Below are 9,669 nucleotides of genomic sequence, written 5' to 3'. Positions count from 1 at the left end.
AGCTCTGCCCTGCCCCCTCCATGCAGTTTCCCATGGGCCCCGCCTGCATCTTCTTAAGAAAAGGCATCGCTGAGAAACAGCGGGTGAGTCAGGGGACAGTGAGGGAGGATGGTGGGCAGGGCAAAGGGAGCTGGGGTGCGGGGAAGAGAAGGGACAATAGGGGAGCAGGTGGGGAGAGCATGAACTGAGAAGGTAGAAGAATTCCAGGGAGCATGATGGGGACACGTGGGTCAGTAAGATGGGTGAGGGTGAAATCAGAAGTCAGGACCAAAAGGTGGAAGATGAAGGAGAAGAGAAAGAAAAAGGAAAGGGGAACTAGGATGATGTCATTGTTGATGATCATTATCATTCTTTTCTTTGACTCCCATAGTGATGAAGGTGGTGATGATGCTGGAGGTGCTGATAACAATAGATGCCACTTTTTTTTTTTTTTAAAGAAGATGTTGGGGGTAGGAGTTTATTAATTAATTTATTTATTTTTGGCTGTGTTGGGTCTTCGTTTCTGTGCGAGGGCTTTCTCTAGTTGTGGCGAGCAGGGGCCACTCTTCATCGCGGCGCGCGGGCCTCTCACTATGGTGGCCTCTCTTGTTGCGGAGCACAGGCTCCAGACACGCAGGCTCAGTAGTTGTGGCTCACGGACCTAGTTGCTCCGCGGCATGTGGGATCCTCCCAGACCAGGGCTCGAACCCGTGTCCCCTGCATTAGCAGGCAGATTCTCAACCACTGCGCCACCAGGGAAGCCCAGATGCCACTTACTAAGTCATCGCTGTGAGCTCACACTTGTGCAAAGGGCTTTGCATTCCTGATGTCACTTAATCCTCAGAATGACTCATGAGGTTCATAATACTTTCATCCCTATTTTACAGACTGGATACTAAGGCTCTGAGTCATGAAGTCCCCTGCTGTAAGCTTATACAGTTAGTAAGTGGCAGAGTCATGTCTGTTGGATTCCAACGGGCATGATTTTTTTTTTTTTTTTTTTTGTGGTACGCGGGGCTCTCACTGTTGTGGCCTCTCCCTTTGCGGAGCACAGGCTCCGGACGCGCAGGCTCAGCGGCCATGGCTCACGGGTCCAGCCGCTCCGCGGCATGTGGGATCTTCCCGGACCGGGGCACGAACCCGTGTCCCCTGCATCGGCAGGCGGAGTCTCAACCACTGCGCCACCAGGGAAGCCCCAGCGGGCATGATTTTAATTGTTAGTTTTTAAGATCATGAGAGCGAGAGAAAGATTAAGAGAGATTTGGGGAGAAGGGGATGGTAAGAAAGAGAAGCTGGGGGAAAATCTCCAAGGATGAAGGGAGAAAAGGGGGTGACAGAGGCCAGGGGTTGATGGAATTTTCCAGGTGGTGTGCCATGTACCCAAGCCTGACCCTTCAGTTATGTCCAGTGGGTGGTGGCAACAGGAAAGGTTTTAGGAATTGGTCATGCTGGCAGTGATCATCCTGCCTGGGTGCCACTGAACACAGCTCCCACAGCCAAGGGATTCTAACCATGGAGGCAGGTGGAAAAACAGCCAGTGGGGTGTAGTAGAAAGAATTCTGACCTGGCAGCCAGTAGACCTGCATTCAAATCCCAGCTCTCAACGCACCTGAATTTCTGCATGACCTCAAAGGAATGATTTAAAGTCTCCCCACTTTGGGAGGGGATCTGCCACTTATGAGCTGTGTGACCTCAGGCAGTTTCCTTAACCTCTCTGTCCCTCGACTTCCTCTTAAATAAGATGGGCATGATATTTGGCTCTACCTCAAAGAAGTTTAAATGAAATGATTGTGGAAGCCTGGCACAGTCAGCAAACTGAATATGTGAGCTGTGATTCCAAGTCTGGCTTTCTTCATCTGGAGAAGAAGGGGATTGGATTCCGTGGCCTCCAGGACCCATTTCTGCACAGCAGGATGGATGTCTATTTGGGAAAGGCAGGAGGAGAGAGACCAAGATTCAAGGATGGGAGAGAGGAAGTGAGAAGGGGTGAGGAAAAACAGGAGGAAGAAATAGCCATGGAATGGGAGTCAGGAGATGGGAGAAAGAAGGTGAGAGGGGTAGACGGGAGCAAGAAGGGAAGAGAAACAGGAAAGGATGAGGATGAGATGTGTTTCAAGAAGTGAATGTGGATCCCTGATCCTCTCTCCAAATCCCCTGCCCCCTGCATTCCTTTCTAGGAAAGACCACTGGGACCAGATGAGATTGAAGGTAAAGCTCTCTCCCCTAAATGCCCCCACTTTGCCATCCACCCACTTACCTGCTCTCTGTTCCTTTGTGCATTTCAATATAAACCCCTTGACATGAAAATTTTACATCACACTCTCTTCCCACTCAACTGTGATTTTGTGGCAGTTTAAGTACTTCCCCAAGTGTTTAGAAACCATCCCCATGCCCAAGTGTCTCAGAGACCCACAAATGATGCCTGAGTTTTAGGATGAGTCCAAACTTGTTGTTTTTTTCTCTTGGTAGTTTCAAAGTTTCCCGTAACTTCACCCAAAAATGTGAAGGACTTTAGTGCTGTCGTTTAGTGGTCTCAGGAACTATTCTTTTTGCTAACACATTTCATACATCACTCCTTTTAAAAATTTTTATAATGTATTCTTTTTTGAGGAGTCTTTAGTCAGTGCCTCATTGATAGTTTCAAGCGATGCTACTCTTCCCCAGTGACTGTTTCAACTTCCCCAAAGTTCTTCTCTCTTAACTTTCAGAGCTCCGGGAAGCATTTCTTGAGTTTGACAAGGACCGAGATGGGTTCATCTCTTGTAAGGATTTGGGGAATCTCATGAGGACAATGGGTTACATGCCCACGGAGATGGAACTGATTGAACTGGGCCAGCAAATCCGCATGAACTGTGAGGCCAGGGGGTGGGAGGAATGACTGGGCTTAGGGGAGGGCTAAGGGTGGAATTGGGAAGGATATATGGAGGTTGAGAGTAGAGTTGGAGATAGGGAGGAGGGAAGAGGGGCTAGAAGTCTGGAAGGAAACAGTGCAGACTCTTACTTAGGGAGGCAACATTTGAAGTGGTTAAAAGCGTGACTTCTAGGGATAGATTTGGGTTCAAGTCCCAGTTCTGTTATTAACTAATTGTAGTCATATAAGAAGTGGAGTTAGCCCCCAATCTTGAGTCTCAGTTTCCCCATCCACCCAGTGAAGATGATATCACTCCTTACCTTGTGGGATTGTAGAAAGGAAGGGATAAAGATGTTAATACAGGTAAAGGCTTAGCCTCTAGTAAATGCTTATTAAATGTAAGTTATTACTATCACCACTAAGATTCGTCAGTGGAGGGCAACATTGGAGCTGTATTTGATGCTGGAAACAAACTTGGAGTTGGAGCCTAATGTTGGTGAATAATGTTACAAAAAAAGATGGGTTTTTAGATGGAGACAAGCTGATTTTGTCACCGAAGCTGGGATAAAATTGCTACGGGGTTTGCTTCTGGGCATGTTACTGAGTAAACAATGCTAAATTCAAGGAGGTGATAGTATTCGTATCTGGAAGGGATTTAGTGCTCATTTAATTCATACTCTCCCTTCTCCAGATCTGCAGATGAGGGAACCTAGATCTGAACCAATTAAGAGATTTTTCTCAAGGTCACACCAACAGTTAGTTACTTCCACCCTACGGCACCCCATCCACTCCTGTTCAGATGAGAGGGACAAGAGGGCAAGAGTTGGCTAAGAAAGGAAGCTCTTAGAAGGCAGAGAGATCGGAGCAGATCTATTTCTTGAACAGAGTTGAAGGGCAAAGTGAGGTAATGGAGGGTTGGGGGTATATGGAATCTCACTAGACCTGCCTCTTCTGTCCTCAGTGGGTGGCCGTGTAGATTTTGACGATTTTGTGGAGCTGATGGCCCCCAAATTGCTTGCAGAAACAGCTGGGATGATTGGTGTCCAGGAGATGCGAGATGCTTTCAAGGAAGTAAGTTTCATAATGTTGGAGGTGGTTGAGGGAGACCCAAGAGGTCTATGATTAGCCATTAACCATGGACAGAACCCACCAAAACCAGTTATTTTTTCTAACTATGGTGGGATTTATAGGGAAGGAAAATAACATATTTCAAGCACCTGCAATGGACAAGGTCCTCTACCTATTTCATCTAATTTTGTCCTCACAAGTAACATTAGGAGTAAGTAGTCATGTATCCCAACACTACATATGAGGAAACTGAGGCTCATGGAAATTGCGTACCTTATCCAAGATCCTGCAATCTACAAAACACATGCTAGAACCTCTAATCCTCATGCCTGTGATAGGAAGAGGGAATCCAAGAATTTGAGATCCCAGAAAGAAGCTGCAAGACATCATCTGGTTGAAACTACTTGTAGGGATGCTTTAAAAAGATGAGATCCAGGGAGGGTAAGGGGCTTGCTGAAATTCACTTAGATTCCTTGATAAAATGCTCTTCTCTCTCAGAGAGCGTTCAACTATGTGAGGCAAAAATAAGAGTATAGTGTTGGGAAGGGGATACCCTGGAGTCAGGCAAACATGGGTCCAAATCCCAGGAAGATCTCTGCCTACTAGCTGTGTGGTTTTCTGTCTCAGCTTCATGTAAAGATCTAGAGCTGCATCGTCCAATAGAACTTCCTGTGATTATGAAAATGCTCTGTCCACGGTGCTAGCCGCTGGCCTGAAATGTGGCTTGTGTGACTGAGGAACTGAATTTTTAATTGTATTTAATTTTTAAAAATTTTATTGAAGTATAGTTGATTTACAATGTTGTGTTAATTTCTACTGTACAGCACAATGATTCAGTTATACATATATAGACATTCCTTTTCCTATTCTTTTCCATTATGGTTTATCACAGAATATTGAATATTGTTCCCCATGCTATACAGTAGGACCTTGTTTATCCATCCTTTATATAACAGTTTGCACCTGCTAATCCCAAACTCCCAATCCTTCCCTCCCCCACCCCCTCCCCCTTGGCAACCACAAGTCTGTTCTCTGTGTCTTCGAGTCTGTTTTTGTTTCATAGATATGTTCATTTGTGTCGTATTTTAGATTCCACATACAAGTGATATCATATGATATTTGTCTTTCTCTTTCTGACTTACTTCACTTAGTGTGATAATCTGTAGGTCCATCCATGTTGCTGCAAATGGCATTATTTCATTCGTTTTTATGGCTGAGTAATATTCCATTGTATACACATAATTGTTTTTGATTAGTTTCAATTAAATTAATTTCCATTTGTATTCAATTGAATATAATTTCAATTCAGTTGAATCTAAAAATGAATACTCAATGCAATTATCGGAAAACTTTCATTTGGAACAACTTGGGTATGCAAATCTACCTTTTCAACTATATACTTCATGAAACCTACATGCAGATCAAGTATTTCTGATAACATTTAGTGTCTGAATTGAGACGTGCTGTGAGTATAAAATACACGCTGGATTAAGATTTAGTAGCTTAGTTTAAGTATCTTTGGAGGGTAGGTGTGTTAACTAACCATGCTAAGGACATACTAAGTAAGTCCTTAGCATGGTATTATACTAAGTCTTATGAAATCCAGTACACATAAAAAGAATATAGCAGCTTTTCAGTGACTGTGAAGCTGGAGAGATCCCAGCCAGGAGAAGGACGCTGGGTAAATAAAATGGTTTGATCCCAGAAAAAAAAAGAATGTAACATAGTTCATTAATAATTTTTAAATTGATTACATGGTTAAATCAATTTTTAAATTACTTACATTTAAATTTTTTTAAATGATATATTAGATAGATTAAGTAAAATCAATTATAAAAAATTAATTTCACTTGTTCCCTTAAAATTTGTGTATGTGGCGGTAGGAGGCTGTTAGAAAAATTTAAATTACCCATGAGGTTCACATTGTATTTCCTTCGGGCAGTGCACTGCTCTAGGGGAAATCACACCCCAGGATTAGAAAGCAGCAGGTACAAACACTGAAAGGCAGGAAGGCATGTCTGAGGAAGAGCAAGAAGCCTGGAGTACGTGGAGAGGCATGAGCCAGAGAGAGTAGCATGAAATAAACAAGAGTTGCTAAAGGCAGGACCCCATCCCGTAGGAGTTTGCATGTCATGGAGCCGTGTCAGGAGTTTCTTCTGAGTGGGATAGGAAGCCACCGGAGGACTTTAAGCCAGGGAGGGACAAGATCTGATTGGTGTTTTAAATGAACACGAATGCCAAGTCCCAACGTGTGGAGGACAGATTATGTAGGACCACAGTGGGAGCTGGAAGACCAAGTAGGAGGCTGTCGCCATAATCAGGCACAAGGTGATCGTGGTTTGAACCAGGTTAGTTAGCATCGATGTAGCTGGAGAAGGGCAGTTGGCTCCCAGATACGTTTGGACATAGAACTTATGTTCTAAGACTTTCTAGTGGATTAGTTAAAGGTGTGCAGCATAGAGGGGGCTAAGCATGGAGCAAGGAACGGGACTCCTTGAACCTGCCTTCAAGGAGCTTTTAGAGGATAACGTGCAAAAGCTCTCAGCTGAGTTTTGTTTGTTTTGGCCACACCACGTGGCTTGTGGGATTGTAGTTCCCCGACCGGGATTGGACCCAGGGCCACAGCGGTGAAATTTACAATGATTTACAATGTCGTGTTAGTTTCAGGTATACAGTAAAGTGATTCAGTTTTTTATATATATATATATATAACTGTATATATTCAGTTTTATATATATATAAATGTATATATTCTTGTTTTAATATATAAATGTATATATTCTTTTTTTTTTCATTCCCTTCCATTATAGGTCATTACAAGATACTGAGTATAGTTCCCTGTGCTATACAGTAGGTCCTTGTTGGTTATCTTTAGCTGAGTTCTTGACTCACAGTAAGTGATTAATAAACAGTGCTATTATTATTATTATTGTGGTCATTGTTGCTAATATTATCCCCTGTGCTCCGATTCAGTTTGATGCCAATGGAGACGGGGAGATCACCCTGGGAGAGCTGCAGCAGGCCATGCAGAGGCTCCTGGGAGACAAGCTCACTCCCCAGGAGATCTCCGAGGTTGTCCAGGAAGCCGACATTAACGGAGACGGCACCGTCGACTTTGAAGGTGATGTTGTATAGGGGCAGCCACCTCCATCTCCCCAGTGTGATTTTTTTGCAAGTTGGCCATTCCTTCTCACTCTTCCCCCAGTTTGAGGTTGGAGGAGGGGGGTTAGATTTTGGAGGTGTTTGTTTCATCCCTTTCTGCCCATGTCATTTCCAAGAGCTCAGTGCCTCTCACCTCTCCTTGTTTCTGTCTTGGCCACTCCTTGGAACACCCTGTCCAGAAGCCCATTCCTACTCCACCTCTCCCATCCCTTCTTTGTTCCCTGGATGCCTTTATCATAGGAAAAAAATGTCCCATCAGAAGGAGATTAGCCTCTGGGATGCTGGGGTCAGATTCATGGGTTTCAAATTCAGCATCACCTCTTACTAACTATGTGGCCTTATCCTAGTCACTTCCTCTCTTGTAGTGTCAGTTTTCACATCTGCAAAACGGGAGTAAAGATGATACCTTTCTTCCCAATTTTAGAGAAAAACTAAAAGAAATCATGCACTGAGGACCCCTTGCTGTCATTGCTCATGTCCTGTCTGTAAAACCCTTTCCTCTTTCCTCTGGCTAAGTCTTAGTTATGCCCCTGGTTGGGGCCCCATCTTTCTTTCCAGGCTCGGGATCCCTCGGTGCTCCGGTAACACCCACGCATGCCTCTGCAGTGATACTGGCACATGACATCACAATAGCTTCCAATCGTTGATTGCCTGTTTCCTTCTGAGGCCACAGACTAAATCTTTCATCATTATACCCCAATTCCTAGCAGAGAGCTCAGCGCATGTGTTTTGAGTGATGGGATAAATGAGAAATATTGGAGTCTTGAGCGGATGGGAGGGGTGGATCATTTTTGTGGGAGACATCAATAGGGCATGTCAAGTTCTCATCGTGACATTCTCTGGTTCAAATTCTTAGTCTGATATTCAAGTGCATCCATGATGCTGCCCCAGTTACCCACCCACCCAGCCTCTATCTTCTACAACCACTCTCTGAATTTTTATGCTCTGATGTACACTTGGTACTGCTCTGTGTTCTCCAACTTCTGTTCCTTTCTCCCTGATGTTCCTTCCACTTACCACACCTTTCCCGTGTTATCGATGCATTTTCAAATCCTATCCCTCTCTCAGGAGTTCATGCCAGTGCAACCTCTGCTAAGATGCTTCCCTTCATCCTTATGTGGTGTAGTAGTCCCAGCTGTGAAGACTTACAGGGATTTTTCTCTTCCTCTCCAAAGGAAGTTATGACTGCAGACCTTGAGTTACATTTGCCTCCTGGGTTGTGAATTTCTGTGGGGCAGAGGGAGCTTCTCTAACCCATCTCTGCAGTGAAATTCCCAGCATAGAAACTTAGTAGACGTTTGTTGCATGGATGCCTGCTGGATCTAGCCAGGCTCAGGTGCAGAGCAGGCATCAATGAAAATCTGCGAGAGGTACAATGGTTTCAGGAAATAGTTCCTCCGGCCAATCACAGGCAAGGGAAGGACAGAGGGGCCTCGAGACCTGGGTGGGACCAATAAGCCCACCTGACTTTGAGTCCTAGCAAAGTCATGGGTTCATTCCAGGGTTCTCCATTCACCATCCACGTGATCTCAGCCATGTTGGTCAACCTCACCAGCCTCAGTTTGCTTACCTGTGAAACGGTACTTACCCCTCCAAGATCGGTTGAAAAGTTGAAATCAGAGACTCATAATGACAATTTATTGAGCACCGACTGTGTCTTCTAAGTATTCTGTTGTTTAACCATCTTAAAAATCATAGAAGGTAAATAGCAATCCTATGATTCCCATTTTGTAGATGAAGAAATCAAGGCATAGAGGGGTCCAGTTATTAATTTCCCAAAGATCACCAGTGGTTCCTGACACATAGTAAAGGCTGGAAAAAATAATGGCAGGTACCCTTACAAATAGGTACCTCACTGAGGGGGGAGGGATAAATCAGGAGCTTGGGATTAACATACACACACACTACTATATATAAAAGAGATAACCAACAAGGACCTACTGCATAGCACAGGGAACTCTATTCAATGTTCTGTAGTAATCTAAAGGGAAAACAATCTGAGAAAGAATGAATATATCTATATGTATAACTGAATCACTTTGCTGTACACCTGAAACTAACACAACATTGTAAATCAACTAGACTCCAATAAAAAAATTATTTTAAAAAGCAAATGAAGAAAAAAAAAAAACCAACAAAGGGGTGCCTCACCAGAAATTTTGGTTTTGCAGAGTTTGTGAAGATGATGTCTCGTTGAGGAGGTTCTGGAATCCCACGTCACTCTCCACCTGGTCAACGTGGATCAAGCCCTAGCGGAGGACCACATCCCCATGGGCCCTCAAAGGAGAGAGGGTGGGAGACTGGCACTGCAGCGCTATGGATTGAGGTTAGACTAGAAACGATAGCTTTGGCTATCGTAGGGGTTAGATGGGGTAGGAGTTACATCTCTGGAACTGGTTTAAGAAGGAAGAGTCTGCGTGTGGAAATGGGAACAGAACAGTCTAGTTGCCGCTCCCCAAATTCCAAAGACTAATGACATCTTTGGACTTCACGTCATCCTAAATCCCTATAACCTGCCAGAGTCTCTTCCCGCAGTTCCTCTGGGTTAAAGTCGTCTTTTCCCCTGTTAGACTCAAAGAGTTCAGCACAGAGTCTACCATTCCCCCTTC

At 44.3% G+C, this 9,669-nt stretch overlaps 1 protein-coding gene across 2 annotated transcripts; it reads left to right on the top strand.

The window, feature by feature from the left end:
• CABP5 (calcium binding protein 5) lies at positions 1-9,360 on the top strand (the record flags this gene model as incomplete). 2 transcript variants are annotated; one of them, XM_082863181.1, is made up of 6 exons in its annotated part: positions 1-83; positions 2,157-2,187; positions 2,688-2,831; positions 3,792-3,901; positions 6,872-7,019; positions 9,232-9,360. In XM_082863181.1, 6 exons carry the CDS (start codon positions 21-23, stop codon positions 9,255-9,257), a joined length of 522 nt encoding a protein of 173 aa, XP_082719307.1. In that variant the 3' UTR covers positions 9,258-9,360. The 2 variants fall into 2 exon arrangements, with proteins under 2 accessions (XP_082719307.1, XP_082719308.1); XM_082863182.1 differs by lacking the exon at positions 2,157-2,187 and having other exon boundaries at positions 21-111.
• Positions 9,361-9,669: the final 309 nt, after the last annotated feature.

Source organism: Leucopleurus acutus (genome assembly GCF_964270905.1).
Source record: "Leucopleurus acutus genome assembly, chromosome: 20".
NCBI lineage: Eukaryota > Metazoa > Chordata > Mammalia > Artiodactyla > Delphinidae > Leucopleurus > Leucopleurus acutus.
This window is presented reverse-complemented; position numbering and strand designations above follow the sequence as displayed.